The sequence below is a fragment of the Orcinus orca genome, chromosome 1, assembly GCF_937001465.1.
Source record: "Orcinus orca chromosome 1, mOrcOrc1.1, whole genome shotgun sequence".
NCBI classification, from domain to species: domain Eukaryota; kingdom Metazoa; phylum Chordata; class Mammalia; order Artiodactyla; family Delphinidae; genus Orcinus; species Orcinus orca.
The window spans coordinates 166,902,742-166,928,341 of NC_064559.1; the positions used below are offsets into that span (position 1 = coordinate 166,902,742).

The following is a 25,600-nucleotide window of genomic DNA, read 5'->3' on the forward strand; positions in this document are numbered from 1 at the left end:
TGGGGTTCAGCAAACTGGGTTCCCAGGCCTGCTTGGGCACACCCAGTTCTGTGACCTGGGCAAGTCCTTTTCCTCGTCTGAGCTTCAGTTTCCTCATCTCCTGAGCAGAGAGAGTAAAAGCACGCCTTTTGCCATGCACCGGGGGTTACACGCCCCGCGTTTGGCACTGCACCTAACAGGCACACCTGGCTGTGCAATGCGGGCGTCTAAAAGCCGTTGAGCTGCGAAAGCGTAAACACCCACAGGGCGCTCCCGAGCCGACGCTCTGACCCACCCACCGGCGGGCGCCGCCCCGGGATGGGAGGTGGCTGCGCCCCGGGCCTCTGCGCGCTGACCCTTGCCTCCCGCGCCGGGCTCGCTTGAGGGGCGCCCCCATCCACGGCGGCCTCCGGAGCAAGGCTCGGGGAGCCGCGGGGCAGCCATGGCGGAGCCCGAGGCCGCGCCCGAGGAGGTGGACGCCCTCATCGACGACCTGGACTACCTCCCCGGCCACTTCCACCTGGAGATGCAGCTGAACTTCGAGCCGCGCTCGCCGGCCTCGCTCCACGCCCGGGACCTGAAGCTGCAGCGGGACGGCCTGCGGCAGGAGCTGGCGCTGACGGCTGCCACGCAGCGCCCCGCCGTGCGCCACCTCCTGGGCGCCTTCGCCTTCTACCTGGAGGAGCTGGATGAGGCCCGCGAGAGCTTCCTCGAGGTGGCCCGCGAGGACCCGGGCAACCTCAACGCCTGGGCCAATCTGGTGCACGTGTACGGGCGGCTGGGGCAGAAGGAAGAGGAGGAGGCGTGCGCCGAGCGGCTGGCCGGCCTCATGGGCCTGGCGGGGGACCGCGGGGCCGCCGGGGACCCCCCGCTCCGCGCCGCGCGCTGCCTGGCCGAGCAGGGCTACGCGCACGGCTTCGACGTGGGCTGCGCCAGCCCAGAGGAGCGGGCGCGGGTGCTGGAGGCCGGCATCGAGCTCTATGACAAGGCGCTGGGCCACGCGCAGCAGGTGGGTGACCCCTCCCCAGGCTGGGAGGGCTGGGGTCGCGGCCCCTAAAGTCTGCAGGGATGCCCCCGGCCTCCAAATTCTCACCGAACCCTGGCCCTTTGGCTTCCGGAATACGGTTCCAGCGTGCCCCTCCCACCTTGGGTCCTAGACCAGGCTTGTAGCTTTTCTCTGTCGGACTAGGGCGTGGACCCACTTCCCAGCGGGTTAGCTTGCGTAAGTTGCTTTGCTGGCAGCACTGCAAACTCCACACACCAACTCATCCCTCTCACCTTGCTCTTCCCAGCAAGTACCTGTCCCTGCACCTGTCCACACCCACCTAAGTATAAGGCACAGCTCCACATCCCGCCAGAAACAGGCAGCATTCTTGCCTCCTCTCTCCCGCTCACGCACCGTAGCCATCCACTCAGACCCCAGATCCTGTCCGCTCCGCCTCCTCATATCTCCAGGGTCTATCCGCTCCTCTCCTGCCTCCCCTCGCCAGCCCAGCCTCCATCATTCCCTGCCTGGGTTCCTGCTCTCTGGCCTGACCCTTCGGCCTCCTCCTCCAGCCTTGCTGCCAGTGTCATGTTGCTCAATCCTGCTGGCCATATCCGTCAGCTGCTTACAACCCCCAGTGACTCCCCACTGCCTGGCACGGAAGTCCCAGGCTCTCCGGTGGGCACCAGAGACCCTCCGTGGCCTTGCTCTCTGCCTTCCCTCTGCCGTGTTCCCCCTTCCAACCAGGCTTTTGCCACCGTCTACTTCCCCTTGTTCCCCGTGGGCCAGGTCTCCTTACAGCCCACCTTGCCACTCTTTCGGCCTCTTTCAGAGGTGCCCTTTGCTCTACCCTTGCCTGGAAGGTTGTCCTCTCTCTCAGGCATCCACTCCGCTGACTTTTCCAGGCTGGGTCAGGCATCTCCCCTGGGCTCCCACAGCACTGCTCACACTGTCCATTTACAAGTCTGTCTCCCCACCTCAATCTTGAGATCTTCAAGAGTGGGGACAACATCTGTCTGGTTTACCACTGTAAAGCCGACACCTGGCCAGTGCCTGGACACAGTGGCGCTTGGTAAATGCATCTTGAGTGAATGCATGTGTAGCACAGGGCCCGGAGCTAAATAGACAAACGCTAGGCATATTCGTTACCCATTGTTGTATGACAAATAGCTTCTGAGACTTAGCAGCTTGAAACAATAAGCACCGATTGTCTCAGAGTTTGCGTGCTGAAGAACCCGGGCATGGTTTAGCTGGCTGCCTCTAGGCTGTGGTCTCATCTGAAGGCTTGCTCAGCTGGGGGCAGTGGGGTGGGGGTCTGCTTCCAAGCTCACACTCGAGGCTATTGGGAGAATCAGTTCCTCACTTGCTGTTGGCCAGAGGCCTCCCTCAGGTCCTTGCCACGAGGACATCCCATCACTTTTGCTCTATTCTCTTCATTAGAAGCAAGTCACTAGGTCTAGCCTCCAGGCAGAGAGCGGGGGTTACACAAGAGCACAAATACCAGGCAGTGGGGATCACTGGGGGCCATCCCAAAGGCTGCCTGCATTGGATGACAGACAAATGACTAGAGGCATTGTCCTCTTGTTACAGAAGAGGAGATCACAGAGAGGTACCATGGCTCTTCCTTGAAGGCACTGCATAGGCAGGGTTGAGCTGATAATGACTGTTTGTGATAGTTAAACGACAACAAGCCTTCACACGTGCAAGCCTTCACACGTGGGTAGGATCGCTCCATTCACAAAGGCTCTGCACACCCCCTTGGAGCCTTTTCCACCAAAGTTTATGGCTCCCGCATAAGAGGAAACGTGGAGTCAAGACCTCAGGGAGTGCTGGGTGGGAGGCACGGACTTGACTTAAGGGGAGCAGGGCAGGTGGAGGTTAAGACGGTAGACTCTGGGTCAGACAGTCCAGGTCCGAATCCCAATTCCCCATGCTCTCACCTCCAACCGGTCCGTAGCATGACTGAGCTTCCCTTTCTATGAAATGGGGATAATAATAGTGCTTGTATCCTAGGATTCCTCATCCGTAAAATGAGGAACAGAGCCTGCACAGAAACAGCAGGATCACAGACGACCTCTGCCTCTCCTGACCTGGGAGAGCCTCCTCCCCCCTAAACTGTGTGCAGCTGTGGCTGTCCCCTGGGGCCAAAAGGAACCCAGGTCTCCTGTTTTAGAGCCTGAGCACAAGGCCCTGAATGCCAGCCGCCCTCAGTGGAAGGCGTGGCCAGCTTGGTGTATGTTGAGTATGGTCACAGTCTCAGAGCAGGGCCTGAAAAGCCCTGGACTGGGAGCCAGGAGTCCTGGGTTCTCATCTCAGCTGCAACCACCCACGGTGGGGCCTTCTCCTGTCTGGGTGGTGGTTTCCCCATCTGTGAAAGTGAGGGAGGGGGGACTGGATGGTTTCTGAGGTCCCTTCCTGCTCTCAGGAGAAGGCTTCCTGGAGGAGGTGAGCAGGGAGGCAAAGTTTTGGGCATAGGGAAGGAATGGGGGCCGACTCCTCCCTCCCTGCTGCTGGTCTGCCCAGCCACAGTGGGGGCCGCACCGTCCCCTTCAGTGACCGCTCAGAGGAGAGAGTGTCAAGCAGGGCACTGCCCTGTGCTCCAGGGAGGGAGCTGACCGTCTCAGGTGGGAGGTGGCCTGTGCTGTGTCCTTGGGCCTGGCCCAGCGGCTGCTCCCCAGGTCTGCACAGAGTATCTGTGGTCAAAACCTCCCCCCAATCCCAGGAGAAAGTGGGTATTTGAAGCTCCCCTGTTTCATCATCTGAAGATTAGGAGAGATCATGCTTGTAAAGTACCTGGCACAGGGTAGATGCTCAAGAAATAGTCGCAATCAGGATGACAGTGATGATTTTGTATAGTAAGAGCAGGAGGCTGGGTTCAAGCACCCAGGTCGCTTATTATTTTGCTGTGTGACTTTGTACAAGTCACTTGTCATCTCTGGCCTCAGTGTCTGCTTTATAAACATTAAACAATAGTGATTTCTGCCTCAGTTTACTATGATTATCCAATCAAATCATGGGGTAAAAGTGCCCATAAACTGGTAAATTCTGGGCATGGCTGAGACACACATGCTCAGCATCTTAATGTTTATTGAGCACCTACTGTGTGCCAGGCCCTATCATTAAGAACTCCTGCCTTTTAGAAGCTCATGGACAAAGGGAAGAGCAAACATTAGTTCCTTCAGTAACCAGCCTTCCCTGAGCCCCATCTCTGGTAGTGGGGGCCAAAGGGGCGTGTCAGAGGTGTGCCTATGACTGGCTGAGGTCACAGGCGTTCATTACATGGCCTGTGCCAGGTGACAATCATCTCTGAGTGCTGTACACCACAGACCATAGTTTCTAAACCAAAAACAGGACCCCCCCAGAGGCTGACAAGGGAAGTGCACTTCGAGGACATCAGGACCCGTGTTGGAGTCAGCAGGGACCTGGCAAGTCCAGGTCCTGGGGATAGAGTGACAGTAACTGAACTTCAGAGAGGACATACTTCCTTTCAGCACAAGTGACTGAGGGAGGCTTCTGGAAGAGGCAGTAGTGTACTGGCAGGAATGAGAGGAGGGCAATCCTGGCAGGGGCGTGGTGTGTGCAAAGGTCCTGCGGTGGGGGCTTTAGTGACAACTGAACTGGATGAGACCTGGAAAGAGGGCAGCCAGAAGCTTCATGGGGAAGAAGAGCACGTGGTGGCCCTGAGGAACTGCTGATGTGGTCTCTGAGGTCTGGTTCCTGCCCTCCTCTGAGCCGCATTTCCTCTTACTTCCCTTGAACCTTACTTCCCAGGGACTCTAAACTTCTCCTACTTCTCCAGACATGCTGTGCTGTTTCACAGCTGCCTGTGCAGGAACTTTTCCCTCTGCCTAGAAAGCAAACTCCATCCATCAAAACCCAGCTCAAATGTCACCTCCCCCTTGAAAACCTTCCTTCACACAATGCCCACCTTCACACAGTAATATTCATGAATGCTCTTCTCCAGGTGCCTTGCGGACTTCATCTTAGTCCTCACAAGAACCCCCTGATCCCATTTTACAGATGTGGGAACTGAGGCAGAGCGAGGCTAAGTAACCTGCCCAAGACCACAGAGCTAGTAAGTGGCAGTTGAGTTTACGCCACTCTGACTCCAAAGCCTTTGCTCTTTCTGGAGAGGTGGGAGAATTGGGGTGCAATAAGTGTGAAGCAGATGGCCGGCAGGATGGGGAGGGGAGCCCCCCACACCAGCCACCTCCTGGAAATCTAGGGTGGAAGTGTGGAGAAGTAGAGAGAGGGTTGCCGTGGGGGGATAGGAAGGACGAGGGCAGAGGTGAAGTCAACATGGGGTCAGGGAAGGAGGAGTGGGGAGAGTGGAGCAGCTGCTGAGGGACCTCCAGTTGAGAGGGTCGCCACCCACAGGAGCGCAGCTGGGGGTGGGCGGCCAGGAGTCCGACCCAGCCGGTGCTGCAGCTCCAGGAGATTTTCCATCCTGAGGGGGCTGGGACTGTCCCAGGCAAGGAGGAGCCCCCGGAGCTCAAAGAATAAAGAGCAACCAAAGAACCAATGACGGCTGCTCATCTGCTAACTAAAATTACAAGAGAAAACATTACAAAAGTTAGTAATTCAGCCCATAATCCAAAAATAAGCCACATGTCTGTGTACGAGTGGACGAGTGTCTGTGCCTTCCCTCTCAGCCCTTAGTTCCCTCCCTTTCCTCGTCCTCAAGTTACAAAAATATGATGAGGCAGATTGCTTTATCCGTCATTCCTCCGCACCCCCGTCACCTCTCCACACACACTCACAGACGGATTCTTGTTGGAGTCTCCAGGCTGAGTGGGTATTAGGAGCAAACACTTTGCAGTTAGACACACTCGGTTAAAATTCTGCCTCCATCACCAGGTGGCTACGGACAAGTCACTTCACATCTCTGAGCCTCAGTTTCCTCATCTGCAAGGTGGGATTCTAACATCACCTCACAGGGTTGCTGTGAGGATTAAGTGAGAGACCGTGAAGGGCTCCAGGCAGAGTGTAGATCATGTTGGCGCCCAGCCCCTCACCTTGCCCACCCTCTGGCCGCCACAGCCCTCAGCTTTGCTCTATAACAGTGGTTTCTGTCTTGCCCCCTAGAGGGTGAGCCCTCTGTCTTGGGCGACCCTCTATCTCTACCTACCACCCTGTGTCTGGAACGGGGTTGGACACCCAACAGGGGTTTGTGACTGTTGCTAAATTTAATTTGTTTTTTTAGTCTTAAAATCCCCATTATTTTTCTAAAATAAAGTAACTCGAACTTATATTTCTCTAAAAAAGTAATATCTCTGTCCCAAGCTAACTCAATCATTTGAGTTTCTTCCCCTTTTCCTGGAATATTGTGTGGCTTCACACACACACACACATGTACCTGCACACACACGCACAGGTGCACACACATGCAGATCCTTCACCCCTGCTGCTGGCCCAGAGCAGGCTCAGGGTGGTAACAGGAAACACCACCACAGTGGGCGCCATTGATCCAGCCTGTACACCAGGCACAGAGCTCAGAATGTTACGTTCATTAGCATATCCGATTTTTATTCAAACCTCACAGACACACTGCCACTGGTATTGTGATTCCCTGTTGCACAGAGGACAGAACAGGCTCCGGGAGGGGACTCATCCCAGGTGACCGGGTGCACACAGGCCATCCAGGTTTCACCGGGCCTGCTGGGGCGGGCGGGGATGGACCCAGTACTGGTAGGCCCAGCAGCCGGCCTCACAAACAAACAAAGGTGCAGGCATCCACACAGTCGCCTGGCAGGAAGGACACACAGACACACACAGCTGTGCCACCAGCGGGGAGGCCAGCCCCAGGACCTGGGAATTCCTCAAGGAGCTGCCCTCCCAACAGCTCTCCGCCTCCCACATGCCCCCCTCTCTCCCCCAGCCTCCCTTTCTCCCTCACCTCTTCGTCCCACAGCTGCAAACCCTGACAACTCGGGCGCACGGTGCAGGCAGATGCGCTGCTGGGACTGAGGTCAGAGTGTTGGTGTGGGAATCTGCAGGCTGCAGGGACGCCCTGGGTGACCTGGGCTGGCTGTGTAACCTCTCTGAGGGTCCATGTCTCCCTCTGTGAAATGCGGACAGTGGTACCAGCCTGGCAGGGGTGTGGGAGGAGGAACTGGGGTCACGGAGGGAAGGCCCAGCCCCAGCGAGCTTTGATGGACGCGTCCTTCTCATCCTCATCCCCTGATGGGGCTGCCAGGACTCCTTCTAAGTGAGCCCCCGCCCTCTTTCTGCTTCCTCCCACTTCCTCCTGCCCCTTCCTGAGCTCGCCCTCAGCCCAGCCCAGCCCAGAGCCAACTTTAGGAAAAGAACAATGACATCGGGGAAGACCCCACTCGGAGCCAGGGGTCAGGATTTGGGTTCCTGCCTCAGCCCTGCCCCGACTGGCTGTGGGACAGTGGGCAAGTCCTCTGTGGACGGTGGACATTTCCTCCTCTGTCACTGGACTAAGGTGGTGGCCAGGGTGATTTCAGGGACAGGAAGGACTTTGATAATAGAGAAGTGGGGGAAGGAATGAACCTCCTGGCAGAAGAAAACACAAACACACAGAGGGAGGTAGGAAACCACAGCTTGGGGAATGTCAGGCACGGCGTTTTGAGGACTTTAGAGTTGATCTCCAACTTTTGAGATCATGGGCAGGGTGGTGCTTGCAAACACACACACACAGCTCCACGAATCTGAGTGGTTTGGTTTGGATGACGCTGGACGATGAGCTAGGGACTGTGCACTTGTGTTTTTTTTCACAGATTATCTCACTTGCTCCTAGAAATGCTGGGGAATCAGAATTGTTATTAACCCCATTCTACAGATGAGCAAACTGAGGCTCAGAGAGCCGTAACAACTTGCTCAAGGGCACACAGCCATGAGTGGCTGGCTGGAACTGAACTCAGTTCTCTCCGACATAAAGCCCAGGCTGAGGGACAGCTTTCCTGACACTCTAGCCCCAGCCTTCTGATGGCCTCGGTGCTGCTCACATTTGCATAACAGCACCTTCTGAATTTGCTGCTGGCTTCTTTCCCTCCACACCTGGCAATTTGGGGAACTGGGTCTCCCCTCCTTATTGATACAGGACCCCAGAGCCAAAGTTGCCTGTAGCATCATCTGACCCAACTGCCTTCTTCACAGGAGGAAAGATAGAGTGTGTTAAGGGTGCACACAGCCCGGACCCATGGGAGGGGCTGAGAAAATGCAGGACTTCTGCAGACCTACCCGGTGCCAGAGCTGGATTTGTACCCAGGACTGGACAGGGTCCCTTTTCTCTAGGGACCATGGAATGGAGAAGTGGCTCTACTCAGTCCTGCGAGTCTGTGGAACCAGTGCAAAGCAAAGCTGGCTCACAGAGTCTGCGTCTGCGTGACAGATCTAGGACCAGAAAGGGGGTGACAATGAGGAGCTGCAGTCGATCTGCTCCACTCTTAAAATCCACAAAGACCATGCGGGGAACCCAGCGAGGGCTGAATAGGTGACTCACCTCCATGGCACAGCGCCCAGTCACACTGATCACTCCCACCCATGTGCCTGTGACACAGGCAAACCCAGTCGATCATCCCTGCTTATAGATGCAGAAACTGAGGCCCAGGTTGGGCCAGCGGACTTTCAAGGAACCCTGGGGGAGGTAGAGGCAGGGGTGGGACTCCAATCTCAACCCTCTGTTTACTCCCCGCCCCCACCGAGGCAGGAGTTGCATGAGGAGAAACCCCTGCCCAGCCTTTCTGGGAAAGACCCCCAGGGGTGCCAGGCCAGCCAGGTGGGCTGGGGCCGGAGCTCCGCGTGCAGAGCCCGAGGCCGCTCTGTCATCACAGAGGACATTCCAGTTGAGCAGGAAGAGCATGGTCCCGAGACCTGCCACCTGGTGACTTTTATTTCTGCAGCGTCAGCCTTCACAGACAGGGTCAGCCTGATGAGGTGGAAAGAACAGGGGCACTGGAGGGAGGCAGATCTGAACTTGAATCCTGGCACCTCCCCCTGGGCTGTGGGGCTGGCCGGGCGGCTTTTCTCTTAGCCTCTGTTTCCTCACCTGTAAAAGGAGGAGGCTGCATGACACCTTCTCGGGCTGCTGTGTGGGTGGATTCAGTGCCACGATGCACGAAAGTGCCCAGTGGACAGTTGATGGTTGAGAAACGTTCATTCTCTTTCCTCCTTCTCATCCCCCCTCCCCTGAAAGAGAATCAGTCAGCTCTCAGGAACTGACTCTGAAACACAGAATACAACATCCACAGGGGCAGAGTTCAAACTGCAAGGCAAACATTTTCCTTAAGAACCAATAAGGTCTCTGTATAGCCTATGCAGACACATATAGATTCATAAACCATTAGCACATTGAGATCTTCTATTGAAATCCTCTAAAATAGCTAAGCCCTGCAACATTTCCTTCTGTGGGGACCACCTTTTGAAGTAAATGGAGTAGCCAGCTGAGACCCATCCTTCTATCTGCCAAGTTAACACAAACCTGCTCTGTAACGTCTAATCCGCATCCTGATATTCTCTGCAGGTACTGCCAGGTCACCCACCTTTGCCAGTTACCCACCCAGCTGTAGCAGCTTGGATCGTCAGGCTTCCAGAGGGTCACAACTGCTGATCCTTTTGTTCATTTAAAAAGAGATGCACTGGTGCACTGGCCTGCCATTTTCACCTGGCTCTCTGCAGTGCTAGACTCTAGTGCAGTGGTTCTATCAGATTCCCAGGTGCTGCTGATGCTGCTGGTCGGGGGACCCCACTTCGAGGACCACTCGTCTGCTGCTGGGTTCCCAGCTCTGCTACCTTCTAGCTATGCCACTCTGGGCCACAGGTGCCTCTTCTGTAAAACTGGGATAATCATAGTCCCTACCTCCTAGGTAACCCCGGAGTTAACACATGTAAATTATGTGCCTGGTGCATAGTAAGTGCTCAATAAAAGGCACTATTATTAGTATAGCTAAAAAAGCAGCATTTCCAGGTTTCAGTCCAGGATTTCACACAGCTTTGTGTCTGTGAGGATGTCTTCTCACCTCAGTGTTCCCATCTGTACTAGGGGGGTGATGATAACCCACTCTACATTCCACAAAGGGCTTTCTGAGGGTCATGTGGCATCTGTGTGAGTGCACTTTGTAAATGGTAAGCACTGTACAAACACTTGCAGCGAGGTGTTGTGGGAGTAAGGTGCACTTGAAGTCAGAGACCTGGCCTGAAATAGGTGAAGTAGGCACGTCTCTGCCTCTTTGAGCCTCGGTTTCCCCATCTCTATAATGAGGGAAATACCGGTGAGGGCCTCGGAGGAGCTGGGAGATGTCCTGAGAACCCCTTGCCTGAAGTCAGTGCCTCACTCTCACCCTCACCTAGTACCAGAATCTAACCAGCTACTTAAGGGCAGTGCTGGTGCCTGGGCCTTGCCAGCTTGAAGCCTCGGCGGGCTCACGCTCTGGCCAGTGCCCCCTCACAGATCCCAGAAGCCCCGGCTCACGGGGTCCTGATGAGGATGAACAAGAGAAAAGGTGGGGTGTCCTGCCAAAGCCCACACGGGGAGGCCCTCAGTCAATATTCCTCTCCTGGCAGAGGTGCTGTCAGCCCCTCCCAGGCTGCCTCCAAATATATTGCCTCTGGGAGCCATTAACTCTGGAAGTGAATTCCTTGCAGCCATAAGAGGTTTCACAGCAACTTCATTCTCCAGGAGAGAGGAGGGGAGGGGGCAGTCAGAGGCCTGTTTAATTTAATTTAGCATAGGTGGCTTGCCAGGTTGCCCCTGGTAACAGCTTCAGCTGCTGCTTCAGTTACAACTAGAAGGATTTTTAAAGAGACAGCCCATTTTAAGACCAGAATTGCACAGCAAAATGAATGGACTCTCTCTACTAGCTCCATCACAGGGATGGAGGATTGGAACCCAAGCACAGTGAGGCTTCAAACGAGGTCTGTTTATACCGTTAACTCCATTCCTGATTCGCAACCCCATAAGCCCTCCTGCAAATGTTACTTTTTTTTTTTTTTTTTTTGCGGTATGTGGGCCTCTCACTGTCGTGGCCTCTCCCGCCACGGAGCACAGGCTCCGGACGCGCAGGCTCAGTGGCCATGACTTACGGGCCCAGCCGCTCCACGGCACGTGGGATCCTCCCAGACCGGGGCACGAACCCGTGTCCCCTGCATCGGCAGGCAGACTCTCAACCACTGTGCCACCAGGGAAGCCCTGCAAATGTTACTCTTAAGTGGGATCTGAGGAGGGGCTACATTTGGGATTTGTCATAGAGATGTCACTCAGCTAGCTACTTCTCTGAAAATCAGTTTTAGTCTTCAAGTAGAAGGGGAGTTAACCTTTAGGAGTTGCCCCTGCAATTCAGGCACTCTGCCACCAGGTGGTAGTATTGCTTACTTAGTGCAAACCATAACCAGGCTTGACTTACTCAAGACTATCACAATGGTGGTGAAACCACTGGGTTTTAAGTCCTGATACTAACCAGTGTGTGACCCTGAGCAAGCTGCTTCACCTCTGTGGTCTCACTGTTCTCAGAGACATAATAAGGGGATTGATTGGATCAAGATAACTGAGTGCTGTGGACAGGCTTCGGGCTAGGACTAGGAAGGCATGAGTTTATGTCCCAACTCTGTCATGTACTAACCGTGTGATGTGGACACATAACTTAATTTCTTGCATCTTGAGTATCAAACAAGAAAGTGGCTATGAACCAGGGAGAGCCCTGAGGACAACACACTGCTCTTCAACACTGGGGACCTGTGGACCCCACGGGGCATGTGAGGCCCTAGGAGCAGAGTGGTGGGGTAGAGAGGTGGAGAGTGGGGTGAGGCAGGATAGCCCCGGACTCCAGAGCCTGAGACTTCGATGCCCCACCTAGAACCGAAATAAGGCAAAGCAGCCTCCTAGACACGCCTAATTCTGCACATTTCTAACCCACACCAGGAGAAAGGGGGCGAACGTTTATGGGGATTTATGGGCACGGTCCCCAGGCTGGTCACTGCCTCACAATGCCCCTTTGCAGGTAAGGACACAGCCTCTGAGGGGTCACCCGCCCTCTTGTGGCCAGACCTGTTGGCCACCCGAGCCTCTGCTCTCTGCACTGTAGCCCTCCCTTAGTCTAGGATACCTGCTGTCACTTGTGGTCACATCTCCTTGTCAGGAGCCTGAAAGGGGGAGCAAGTTCTGTGTCTCCCCACCATGACTCAGTCTGGCCAACCTCAAAGCAGGCATGGGGCCAGAGGTCACGAGATCACAGCCACAGGCAACCAGGGAGACTGAGGCACACGTGCCTTTGGTCCTTCACACAGACAGGTGCTGACATTATATCAAGGTCCTTGGCCAGCTTGGCCCACAGTAGGTGCCCCATGAATCTGAGTCCCCTTCCCATGTCCCAGGTCCCGTGCAGGTGCAGCAGGTAAGGTCATCTGGCAGCCCATCCAGCTTTTTGCTTTGGCCAGTGTTCTCCATTGCGCTCTCAAGGATGCCCTTTAATCCTTGGGTCCCGCCCCTCTCCCCTCCAGACAGCCCTGTTCCCAGCCGAGCCCGCATACACGTATTCCAACCTAAGTAACAGGATAACTCCCCACCTCTAACCCCTTCTATGCCTCCCCACTGCCTTGCAGATGACTTCCAGGTCCTGAGCCTGACACTCAGGGGACCCTCCTGATGTTCCCCTGCTGGCTCATCCCCTTGCCCCTTACAACTGGGGTTCTAGCCGCTCTGGGCTGCATGCAGCCCCCGACACACCTGCTCGCTCATCTCTGAGGTTTTGCACATGACGTGCCCTCCATCTGATGCCCTCTCTCACTGTATCCACCTGGTTGGTTCCTACTTGTCCCTGAGAACCCTGCTCCAGCACGTCCTCCTCTAGAAGTCTTGGAGGTACCCCTGGATCATGTAGGAAACCTCCTCCCATAGCCCCTGGTGTTCCTTCTGCTCTAATTTTGTCTTTGGTCTGGCTTTCCTGCCAGACCTGGCTTGGGTCAGCGTTCAAGACACTCCCCTATGGGCAATCACACTGCTCACTGAGAGCTACTCACAGGTCCCCCTTCCTCTCTTCCTCCGAACCACCCAAGGCCACCTCAGAGCAGTCGCAGCCTAACTTGGCAACGTTAGCTCCCGCCACACCCCAGTCATACTCACCGTGCCCCATGCTCCCCAGCTGCCCACTCGTGTCCGTGCTGAACCCCCCGTCTGGAATGCCCTTGTCCCCCACCTCACCCTCTCAAATACCACTGCTATTCAAGGCCCACCTTACAGCCCATCCTCTATGAGACCTTCTGAGAGTCTTCTGGCTGGAAGTGGCCTCTTCATCCTGCTGCATTTTTCTGCATCCCCCTCTCAGCCTTGATCAAACCCTGCTTCATATTATAGCTATTGGTAAGCCAGTGTAATGAGGGGAGCAAGGGCTTTGGAGACTAACAAATGGGGTTCAAATCCCAGCTCTGACACTTGCATGCTGTGTGACCTTGGGCAAGTCATTTTGCCTCTCTGAACTTCAGTATGTGCCTCTGTAAAATGGGATGACACCTACCTCATAGGTTGTTGTGAGATTGAGATGATGAGTGTCAGGATCCTGGCATGTGGCAGGTGCTCCTTCAAACCCCATTATTTATGGTCTCCCCAACCGAGTTGTGAGCCCATGTGGGCCAGGGTGCAGGTCCCATTCAGTGCCACAGCTCCACAGCACCCAACACATCATAGTTGGGCCTCACACCACAGATGCCTCACACCATAGAAATGCTGGCTGGACTTAATGCTTCATCCTAGCTGCTGAGGGTGGGGTGGAGGGATAATAGGGGCCCTGAGCTGAGAAGGCCTCTGAGGATGGCGGGTGGTGAGTGCAGAATGGAGCCTGGAGATCAACCACAGGAGATGAATGTGGAGGGAGGGGCTGGAGCCTGAGGCAGAGCTGCTGATATGCACTGGGGGTTTCATTGATTTTCATTAAAATTCCTTCCCCAGGCAGGAGCAGCTACTCCCATAAATATTTTATCTGGTGCCCAAGTCAGTCTAAATGCACAGCAAAGTTGGCAAGAAAAACAATGGGAAAACAGTTCAGGGTGGGGTCCTGGGCTTCAGCTGAACTCACTCACATGCCCAAAGGGGCTTTCTCAGGAAGGTGGAAGCTGAGGGATGGCGCCAAAGGGGAGAAGCCGGGGGAGAGAGAAGGTGGTGGAGTGTGGGCCCTGCGGTAGTGCGGAGGGAAGGAAATGGACGCCACGCCCGCTCTGTGATGGACACCTTGCTCGGGGCATTCACACAGGTCATCTTGTCAAATCCTCTGTGGTCACAGAAGTGAAGTGACTCGCCCAAGGTCACCCAGCCAGCCAGTGGCAGAGCCAGCACTATGACCAAGAGTGTACTTGCTGCTTCTCAGGGTTCAGGGAAAGCATGGGAGTCTATGAACAATGTCCCAAATGCTTCAAGAGCAGCAGCACAAGCCATTCTCTGCTTCCCTAGATCCCGAACGAGGAAAAAAGGGGCTGGTACTTCACCATGGCAACGCTCTTCATCAGGTCAGGCTATGGGTTGAGGATGGGATGGTGGGGAGGGACGGGGAGAGGTGGGGCCTGGAAGCCAGGGGAGAAATGGCTGAGCCCATCTGCGTGGCAAGGGCTCCCCGAGTTCCTCTCCCTGCCCACTGGCCTGGGGAGGACTCGCGGCATCCTGGGGATGGCTGGAAGGGTGCTGACCAGCCGCGTCCCCTTCTCTGCCACAGGTTAGATGGCATCTTCCTGGAGCTGGGCAGCGAGGAGCAGAAGAGGTTGCCGGCCTTCAACCGCACGCTGGCCCTGCTCCGGCAAGTCCTCAAGTCGTTGGAACCCCACCACCAAGGCAGGACCCGTGGGGACGGGTGGGAGAGGAGCCTCTGCCCCGTCCTCCCTGCACCCGCCACCAGCCCTGCCAGTCTTGTCACTGTCCCCACCGCTAGCACTGTTTCGCTGTCCCTCACCCTCTATCTCATCCACTCCCTTGTTCACCTCAGGGAGCTCGCACACCTCGCACAGGTGAACGGGCACCTGCAGATCACTCCAGGTGCACGTGTCCAGGCCTGTCTGTGACCGAAAGTGTAAGAGACAGAGTTCTCGCCACTGCAGCCTCTTATCCCCATTTTGTGGTGGGAGGAGGGAAGGCTGTTCTGGACGGGAGTCGAGTCATTTTTCCACAGGGACCAGAGCTCCAGAGCTGGGGAGAGCTGGAGTCAGAGAGCAGGGTGTCCCGCGTGACACAGTAAACACAACAAGCACTGAAACTGTTCATCCCTCCACTCACACGTCCCTCTCCCCACCCTTGTTTCTCTCGGTCCCTGGCTGGCCCACAGTGATTTCATGCCACTTCCCCTCCCTTTGTCTTCCTTGGAGCTGACACCTGGGGTGGCACTGGCCCCCTGCCTCCTCGTGGCTCCCCTCCCTCTCTCCACCCCACTGTTGCCTGAGACCCCTCTCCCGGCCTCACCCCCAGCTCTGGCCTGGTGCTACCTCGGGATGCTGCTGGAGAGGAAGGACACCTTCTCCATCACCCCCATGGGCATCCATGACTGCGGGTTTTCAGGGACCGACCCCCTGGACTGCTTTGGCAAGGTATGTGCCCCCGGCCACAGAAGTTCTCCGAACCCGAATTGAGACTGACACCTCAGCCTCCTCTCCTGGAACCCGCTGCTTCTCTGGGTGTCATCCCCACCTCCCTGCCTTACTCAAGAAGTGCCCTTACTCCAGACCTTTCTCTCCATCCCAAACAAAGCCAGAGTGCTCCCTTGTCCTCTTGGCCTATGAGTCAGACCCTCTCCACTTCTCTAGGCCTGTCTTCTAAGCTAGTCACGATTTCCCAGATATACCCTCAGGCCTTTCCCCTTCACACCCCCGGGAGCAAAGTGGAAAGACAACGAGGTTAGCTGGGGTCTGGATGCCAGCTCTGCCCATAGGCCCTGTGACCCTAAAACAAGTCACTTCCATCTCTGAACCTCCTTATCTGTTAATTATGTGATCTGTCCACCATCTAGGATATTGAGAGACTGAAAGGAGGTAGTGGATGAAACGGTTCACTGTAAACCGTAAAGTGCTGTTCAAGCCTTATTCTTGGCACCTCGTTTCTGTGGCAGTTTCCACACTTAGCTCAGTTTTTGAAGACTTTCCTGGAGGCCAGGGACCCTGTGATTTTCGTTCCCCTTGCAGTCAGCACGACGCTCTGGCTGGGGCACGTTCCTAGCATTTGCTGGTCAGTAATGAGCAATTTCTTGGTGAGAGATCTTAGTGAGAGCAGAGCATAAACACTGGTTCACGTGTGTTCTGAGAGTTTTGTCCAATTTAACGCACTGCCTTTGCCCCTCCTTGGGAACCTACTCTGTGCGGGGCACAGAGGTGGACAGATGGGGCCCCTGCCCTGTAGTTCACCATCTCAGGGGCAGCAACAAACACAAGGCAGGCAGCTGTCAGTAACAATATTGGGGTGGTGGCGGGGGAAGTGCTGTGCCCAGCTAGAAACACTGTGTGAGTCTGGGGGGGTAAGGGTGATTCTGGCCCCTCCCCCTACCTGCCCCAGGAAAATGGGGGAGCACACAGCGACGTGTCTGAGGAAGAGGGGTTTGCCTGGGGTCTGGAGGGATTCACTGGACGTGTCCTGTGAACATGGCAGAGAGCATGTCAGCGAGTCGGGCTCTCAGGAGTTGAGTGCCAGTGAGCTGTGCCCAAAGTGTTGGGTCCCACGATGTGGTGGATATGAGGAATAAGATATTTGGGGTAATATGGCTCTACTGAGAGAAGGGGTTCCAGTTCTGGCAAAGAGCCAGACAAATGATTTGTTCTTACCTCCTCCCTTACCCAGGCCATTGAGATTGCCAAGGACCAACCCCCCATCCTGAATCACCTGGCCAAAATCTTCCACTTCCTCGGAAAGCAGGATATGGCCATGGGTACCTGCAACATGGCCCTGGACACCCTACGAGATCCGGAGCTCAACTGGCAGGCGTACTGCACAAGGGCCAAGGTGAGTCTACCCGCAGCTCCACCCCATCCTGCCATCCAGAATCAGAGAACAACGGCCAAGACCCTGTGGCCAGAGCCCGGAGGTCAGGGAGCCTTCACAGTGGAAGGGAGCTTAGGTGTCATCAAGGCTCACAGTTTGTGTTCTCTAAGATTGTTGAGTGAGAGAATGAAGGAGCTTCCCACCCACTGCTCATCCCTTCTGTAATGACCTGGCCAACAACCTGCCAGCCTCCTCTTTGATTAGAACCTTCGGCAGTCATACTGACCTGGGTGGAATTCGGGCCTCCCCACTCATCACTGTGGGACTTGGGGCAAGCCACTTACCCCTCCAAACCTCCATTCCCCAATCTGGAAGATACGGACAATAACATCTATCTTAAAAGGTGGTCAGAAGACTAAGTGAAATAACATCTAAAGCAGGTGCCTGGAGCATGGGAGGTGCTTGGGAAAGGCAGAGGGTATATTGGAGGAGGTCTGATGTCGTAGATCAGAGCTCTGGCTCTCAACGCCGCTGGCCTCAGTTCAAATCCCACAGCCCCGCTTACACGCTACGGGACTGTAGACAGAATACTCTTGCCCAAAGTCTGAGCCCCAGTTTCTTCTTCTATAGACTGGAGGTGATTGTACCTGCCTCACAGAGTTGTTATGAGAATTAAATTAGACTCTTGTGTAAAACTCAGTACTGACCACATAGTAAGAGTTCATAAGTGGCTGAGCAGTATTATTAGGTATATTTTTAACTGGGTCACTGTCGCTTGGGGCAGTCCACTATGGTCACTGAGCTCAGCAGATTACTCATTTAACTGAGAGCTGCCTGCCTCTGGCTTCCCCCTACTGGTCCCAGATCTGCCCTCTGGAGCCCCTACAGAACCCATCTGCTTGTGGGCAAAGAGCTGGAGCTCTGAGTTCGCTTTGCTCCAGGCTGGACAGCCTCCTCCACTACCTTTCATGGGACATGATGGCGAATCTGCTCCCTTGGTCTTGGTCTGCATGACATAATCATTTTACCAGCAGGTACTAGACAGTCAGTTCCTTCATGGCAGTTGATGTGGTCATTATCAATAGTAGTGATATTACTCATGATTGATAGTAAATAATAACACCTTTCTATAACACTCTGCATTTCACCCAGCACTTTCATATTCATGGCCTGATTGAATTCTCGCAAGATCCTGTGAGAGGCCAAACGTGTGTCATTTTACTAATGAGGCAACAGAGAGGCAGTGACCTTCAAGGGGTCCTGCGTTCCGTTAGGGGGAATCCAAACCTCACTCTCCTCACACCATCACAGGTTGGCCTGTAGCATATGCTCGCTGTCTCCCTGTAGCTCCAAAGATCACACTTACTACTCAGATGACCAGACTGGCACCAGGATGGAGGCAGGGCATAGTGAGGAGGAAGGAACAGAAGGGAAGGGAACTCATCTGTGTAAAAGCCTCAGTCCCTGCTGTGAGCCTAAGGCCCTACCTGGCCCATGACCTTGACCCACCCCGGCTCAGCTCCCTCCCTCCCAGCCACACTGGGGTCCTTGCAGCTCCTGAGGCATGATCTTGCCTCAGGGCCTCTGCCTAGAATGCTCTTCTCCCAAATATCCAGTTGGCTTCCTCCCTCACTTCCCGGAGGGCTTGAAGAAAAGGCAGAGCTGCTAGCAGCCTTCTTCTTGAAAATGTCAGCTTCTCACCAACACTTTGTGTCCTCCTGTCTTTGTTTGTTTTTCCTTTTTAGCACTTATCACTCCCTAACACACTATTTGCTGATTTATCATGTTTACTGTCTCTCCCCCCAGCTGTAATACACGCTCCAGGAGGGCAGGGAATTTTGTCATTTTGCTCTCTACTATATATCCTCAGCTCCTGGAACGTAGCAGGCTCTTGATGAATATTTGTTGAAAGAATGAATGAATGAACTGAGCACCTACCATGTGCTAGGTCCTGGCTAGAACATATTCTCTCCATTGTCATGGTAACTCTCCAAGGAAGATCTTAGGGTACTGATTTTTCAGATGTGGAAAATGAGCCTCACAGAGGTCATGCTAATAAAGAGGGGGAGGGGCTGGAATTCAGCCAAGTTCAATTGGCTCCAAAGGCAGAGCTTCCCACCCCCACCCCACCCCCACCTCATGAAGCTGTCTTAGAACCAGAGCCCACCAATGGCTATAAAGCATTAATACCTTCAAGGACAATGACCTCCTTCTCCACCCCTTCCCTACCCTTCCTGAGCCTCTAGATTTTCTAAATGCTCCAAATAGATGTGGGGAAAAAGGGAGGAAGTGGTGATGAAAGCAAGGGTCTGGAATCATTTGTAATTTGATGCTTGTAAGCTGGGCCACCTGCCATTCTTCCCACACTACTTGCTTACACAGACTCTCACATCCCATCTCAAACAACCCCCTCCCCTAGTCACCTCTATCCCATCACCCTGTTTATTTTTCATACCACTTGTCACCACTTGAAGTGGTACCATGTACTTTTTTACGATCATCTCCCCTACTAGAATGTTCTGCCAGGGCAGGGACCTCCTCTCTTATCAGCACTGTACCCCAGTACCTAGCACAGGGCCTGGCATATGGTGGCCACTCGATACATATTTGTTGAATGAATGAGTGAATGAATGAATGGCTCTTACTTCATCCAACACCCTTCATTGTACAGAGAGGGGTCAGAGGCCCAGAAAGTGGAGTGGCTAGCCCAAGCTGGCCCAGGAGTAGGACCTCGGACTCCCGAGTCCAGTCACAGGGGCTTTCCACGGCACCACAGAACCTCCCTGAGTTGCTGTTAAGAAAAAACACTTATTTAGGATAGAAAAGAGGGCAAGGGTCCTTGCTTGAGCATCTTCCCTGAGCTGACTCTCTGTGGGCAGATCCACGTCAGAGCCTACCTGCATGACCTGGAGCGAAGCAAGATGGGGCTCGGGGGCATGCCTGACAGGAACCACCTGGCCTGCGCCAAGGCCGACCTCGAGGAGGTGGTCAAGGTGTGCCCAGGCCTCAAGATCTACCTGAACATCGGCCAGGTAAGGTAGCCTCTTGGCTAGGGTAGCCAATAGCTGACTAAAAACCTCTTAACTCTCTGCCAGGCCAGGCCTGGGCACTGAGGACACAGGGAGGAACGCGGGGCATCCCCAGGCCTGATAACAGTACCTGCCTCCTACTGCATTGGTGAGGATGATAGGAGATGATGCACCTACAGCGTTCAGAACAGGGCCCAGTGCTTTCTAAGCACTCAGAAAGTGTGGGCCATTATTCTGTATCCCTCTGTGCCTTCCGCGAGCACGGAATGACTACCAGAGGTTACAATATCTTATATATGAGAACACTGAGGCCCAGAGATTGCCCCGCTCACGGTTATATGGCCGAGAGCGCTGGGGCTGGAACTGGAATCAGAGTACTGTCTCCTTTGCCAGGAGAGGGGCACCAAAATTTGCGATGAATAATTGTCGAGGGAGGGAGGGTGGCAATGAATGCGTGGAATTTTTAAAACAGCAAGTGTGGGAATGGAATGAACGGGCAGCGGCGACGGCAGGGGAGAAAGGCTCACCCAGAAGCCCCCACCCCAGGTCTACTACTACATGGGCGTGGACGCTGTGCAGGAGCAGCTGGCGGTGGACGAGGCGGCGCTGAACCAGGCGCTGGTCTTCCTGGCCAAGGCCGGCGAGTCGGAGCTGGGCGCCACGCTGCCCGAGCTGCAGCTGTTGCGCGGCAAGTGCCTGCGCATCAAAGGCGAGGAGGCCAACGCGGCGGCCTGCTTCAAGCGCGCCGTGGAGCTGGACGACGCGGGCTCCAGCCACACCGAGGGCTTCGGCTGCCTGCTCGAGGCGCTGCTGGCGCAGTGGAGCCAGGCGCAGCTCAGCGACGGCGAGCTGGGCAGCGAGGTGGACGCGTGGCTGCGTTGCGCCCAGGACAAGTACCCGGCGGCGCGCCTGCGCCAGGAGCTGCAGCGCGTGTGGCGCGGCCACACGGGCGAGGTGCTGGGGCTGGCCCGGGCCTTAGTGGCCCAGGGACGGCCGGCGCTGGTGCGGCTCCTCTTCGAGACCATGCAGCGCGAGGGCACGGGCCCACGGAGGGGCCGCAGCGCGTTCTCCTTCGAAGGTCCCTGAGGCCCCGCCCCGTTGAGGCCCCGCCTATAAGTGATTGGACCTGGTCGGGGCGCTGCACATCGGCTTTCACTGCCGTAAGCTGGCGGGTTCGGGGAGCCCGTCAGATTCTCTTTCGGGAATTGGAATGGAAACGTTAGGACCCTAGGACGGTTTGACGTGCCTACGGAGGCAAAAGGGCCTGATTCAGCTGGGGCAGACGCGAGGGGCCACTGGGAAACTGAATTGAAGGACCAAATTGTACAAATATGCAGAAAAAATAATATGGAGCCTCCCAAGAGATACAGAAGATAATTGCCTCCATTTTGGTGGCTTTCTAGTACCCAAGAGCCTGTCTTTGGATTCCGTGAGCCACGCTCTATCCTTATAATAAGGCCCCCTTTACTTAGGTTGACTGGAGTAGGTCTCAGGTCCTGCCTCCAGGGAAGCCGTGGCTAGAGAAGAGGGCACAGCTGCTAAGGAGCAAGTAAGGGAAGGGCGGTAGTCTACACCTGGCTGCTCAGGGCTCTTTCCTGCCTCTCTAGCAGCCTTGCAGCAGGCCTCGTCCTTGGCCAGCTTGGTCTGAAAGGCCCTCAAACTCCCTGAAATAAAGCCCATCAGTAGTACCTTTGCTTGGCTTCTTTGTTCTTGGGGGAAAGTAGGGGCACCACCCGAGGAAGTGCCAACTGCCCCCAATCTCAAACCTTCTACAAAAGAGTGAAGAAAATCTTGGAATTTTGGAATCATAGTCATAGACTCTTAGACGTGGAATTTTATTGTCAAAGTACTTAGGCTCTGATTGCCAGCAGAACGTCCAAAGTGGATTCTTGTGGTCCTACTTACTTACAAGAGCTAATTTAACCTAAAATTCCAAATCAGGTTCTTTCCAGACTGCAAGAATGCTGGTTGTACGTAAATGCAATGGCAAGACCCCCTTCATGGTTTGTGATTTATTTTGCACTTTTCCCCTTTTAAAAAAAAAAGTTATACTCACTGCTTTGTTCATTTTCCTGATGCTCAGACTGTACCCAGGATAGGCCAGTACCCCTGCATCGCTTCTCATGTCCCCAGTGACAGATGGAGAACAGACCGAAAAGTGCAATCCCTAGAGATCACGCGCCCGGATGTCTCACTGTGCACATGGGAAGACTGAGAGCCCTGGAAGGGAAGTAGCTTGCTCAGAGTCACACTTCCTAGCCTCCCCACCCCTGTCCCTCCAACTTACTCTCAGCATTTTTCAGGTTTGGAAAAATACTAATAAACTGGTAACACTAAAGCATTAAGTGTTTACGTGTTAAGGGTTTACGTGTCACCTGTCACCTGGGGCACTCTGATATCCATTGGGATGATGCTGTCGTTCCAGGCACCTGTGAAATCCAGACAGTGAGGCCACCCTAAGGCCCTTGAATCCCACCTCAGGGCTCATCATGGCTCACCACTTCAGGTGGTGACTTTCTTTCCCTCCTTCCTTCCTCTCATCTCCATTGCAGCAGAGTCCAGGAGGTGACTGGACAGCAGGCAAAATACACAGCCCTGTCCACTTCTCCCCCATCCCTTCTCCACCCATGGCTGTGACCTGTGACCTTCCCTAGGACAGGAACCCATCTCTTTCTTCTCCTGCTTCCCCAGACAGACAAACTGAATTCAAGGTGGTTTACTGGCGAAGTTGGGAAGTTGGTGAGGTTTGTCCCTTCCCCAGGCTTCCCAGTTTGTTTCCTTCCTCGCTTTTGCTGTCCTCAAGGTCATGCGTTTCTCCCTCCATTCCTGCCAGACCTTTTCAATAAGCTTCTTTCCGATAATCTCATTCACAGAATCATATAAATGACTAACAAACACCCACTAGGGCTTCTGTCAGGGGTACTGACAGAAGCCAACAAGAGAAAGGAAACCCCATTTCTGGGACTGCCTCTTGTGTGCGATACACTTCATACATGTAAACTCATGCAGTTTTCTCACCAGCCTTGAAGAGTAGGCATCATGATCCTGGTTACAGATGAGGACATTGAGACACTGAACAAGGTCACACGTAAGCATGGGAAGAACCAGACCTGCCCCGTGTGTGCTGTCTCCTGGGACACAGCCCTCCCTGGGAGATGTGTCATGGGTAGTCTAGAGTTGGGCCTGTGATCCCCAACGCAACCTGTCATTACCCTACTCCCTCCCCACAGTGTACTAGTCTCCCTGCTCGAAAACTGCCTTACCTCTGTGCCTTTGTACATCCCGTTCCTCCACTGGCTTTTTTCCTGTAATTTCTGTCCCAAGTGCTAGGCTCAAAGGTGCCTCCTCCAGGAAGTCTTGCCAAATCCTCCAGCTCTCATTAATCACTCCATTTTGTGCACACTCTCAAGGTATTGTGTCCCTCTGCACTGCTTATATTCCCTTGTCCTTGCACCATAATGATGTCACCATGTCTGTTGTCCCCATTCAACTCTGGCTCTTTACAGCAAGGACCACGTCTGATTCAGCCCCATGACCCAGCACTGAGCTTGGCACGTAAGACAGGCTCAGTTTTGGTTGTTGAACTGAGTAAACTCACAGTAGGGATGTGGCTACGTCAGTCCCAAACCGGCGACTCCATCACCAGGTCCACAAGGGCTGAGGTTGGGGCCAGGTCTGCCAGCTAGGGAACTTTGCAGGCTAGAGCTCAACCGGAGAGCATGGGCTTTCTTTCCACCTCCTCTCCAGCTTTAGACCAAATCCCCAAATCTGAGGCTAGGAAACTGAGGCCCAGGTAGGGAAACTGAGGCAAGAGAGCAGGGACTTGCCCAAGGTCAAGCAATGAATCAGTGGCAGATAGAAACTCGAACCCCACCTCCAGCCCCTTGGTCCAGTGTTCTCTGCCCTTGGGGCTGCCTCCTTTGCCAAGCTCACTTCTGTTAAGTCCAGGAAGACCACAGGCCTACCAGTCATTCACTCAGCATTTATCGAGCACCGGCCAGGTGCCAAGCATAGTGCCAAGCTCTGGGGCTACTGTGCAGAACAGAACAGACCCTGCCCGGGCCTTCAGGGAGCTCACAGTCTAGAGCATGCAGAGCAGGTCATGCAGGACCTCGTGGGCCACAGTGGGGACTTTGGAAGACCAATGGGAAGCCCTCAGAGGTTTAAGGTGGCAGAGCTGGCTACTCCACCCTCCACGCTGTTCACACTCATTCTGTGTTAGCGGCCTTTCCCCAGCCCAGTGCGGAGGAGAGGATGGCTGTCCCTGGGGCTCAGGATGTGTCCTTGGCCACGCCTCTTCAGCAAGCCCCTGCTGAGGCCAGGCCTGGCAGTCCGCCAGGATCGTGGCTCTGGCTGGTTTGATCTTTATTCAATTACAGCTTTGAGTCCTGTGGAACACCCCTGCCTACTGGGCAGCTGGGAGGACAACTCTGTCACACAGCTGAAGCAGCAGGAGCTCCTTAGGGGAGCACTGCAGAGTAAAAGCCTTAATGACCCCATAATCGGAGTAATGAAGATGAATCGCACCTTGTGCTGCCTGCCCATTCCTTCCTCTGTGTCTAGCAGCCCACATCAGGTGCTAGAAACTCCTGTTCAGCCAGCATGAACTAGGCATGTTAAAGATCATGAAAACAGGTAAGATTTTTCAGTTACAGGTTTTTAGAATCTCAGTATTGAAAAGAACCTTAATCATCACCTCTTCCAGCCTCTCCATCTAAATCAGAATTCCTCTCAATAGTGAGTGTTCTGAAAGGAGTATCTAAGCCACTTGCATGCCTCTGGAAGACAGGCAGCTCACTACCTATTGATGGAATCAATCCATTTCCTAACAGTCTAAGTTTTCTGAGTTTGTCCTTTTATTGAGCCGAAACCTTCTTTTATGTAATTTCTATGTCTTGATTCAAGTTCACCTTTGCCACATAGAACACAGACCCTAATAAGCAAGGTGACCTTGATCAAGTCACTTTGCTCTGGCTCCCATTCTCACTTTATGTTGTGGCACCTATTACAGCGTTTGAATTGTTCAGAAGGTGGCTGGCTACTCTGCCTGCAGCCTGGCTGAGCTCTGGCCTGGCCTCTAGCTGCCAGTGCCCACCCTGGAGCCTGCACAGAGCGGGTGCTGAAAGCAGAACAGAACAGGTCTTCTCCCGTCTCTAATCAGGCCCCGAGGGAGCACCCTGTGTAGATGGTGGTGGCTGGATGCCAAATGAAGTGAAATATCTCCTTTTCTCAGGCTGTTAACGTTTTTTCTTGTTTAAGGAAGGGGAGGATAATGACATTTAGCACTTTACAACTCAGCAGTAAAATGAGCAGATGGAAACAGATCCCCAGCATCATGGGCATGCTTCCAGCAAGAAACCCTCCCCGGCTCTGGCTCTGGCGCCGCGGGGCTGAAGTTACTGGCAAGGTTTGCTGAGGGGGTGAGGGACACCACCTGCTCGCTCCTGCCCCGGCTCCTCCCCCAGGCAGCCTCTCCAGGCTGCACATTGGTAGTACCGGCCCCCACGTGCTGCTTCCCGCCTCTGCTCACCCTGTTCCACTTACCTGAAGGACCTTTCCTACCCCCCGGGGTCTGTTTGGACTCTGACCTCTCTAGTTTGGAGATGAGGACGAGAAGCAGAGGGGGATGTTCTTGGAGAGAGTGGTGAGCAGAAACTCCTGTGGAGCTGTGGAAAAGCTCCAGCTGGCCTCTAGATGGCCACA

General features: G+C 54.5%; 1 protein-coding gene across 2 annotated transcripts; it reads left to right on the forward strand.

Annotated features, from left to right (window-relative positions):
* Positions 1 to 270: 270 nt before the first annotated feature.
* TTC22 (tetratricopeptide repeat domain 22) lies at positions 271 to 21,585 on the forward strand. 2 transcript variants are annotated; one of them, XM_004273805.3, is made up of 7 exons: positions 271 to 988; positions 14,367 to 14,422; positions 14,626 to 14,741; positions 15,369 to 15,487; positions 16,728 to 16,889; positions 19,748 to 19,900; positions 20,444 to 21,585. In XM_004273805.3, exons 1-7 carry the CDS (start codon positions 422 to 424, stop codon positions 20,981 to 20,983), a joined length of 1,713 nt encoding a protein of 570 aa, XP_004273853.1. In that variant the 5' UTR covers positions 271 to 421; the 3' UTR covers positions 20,984 to 21,585. The 2 variants fall into 2 exon arrangements, with proteins under 2 accessions (XP_004273853.1, XP_033291318.1); XM_033435427.2 differs by having other exon boundaries at positions 20,370 to 20,644.
* The last annotated feature ends 4,015 nt before the right edge of the window (positions 21,586 to 25,600 follow it).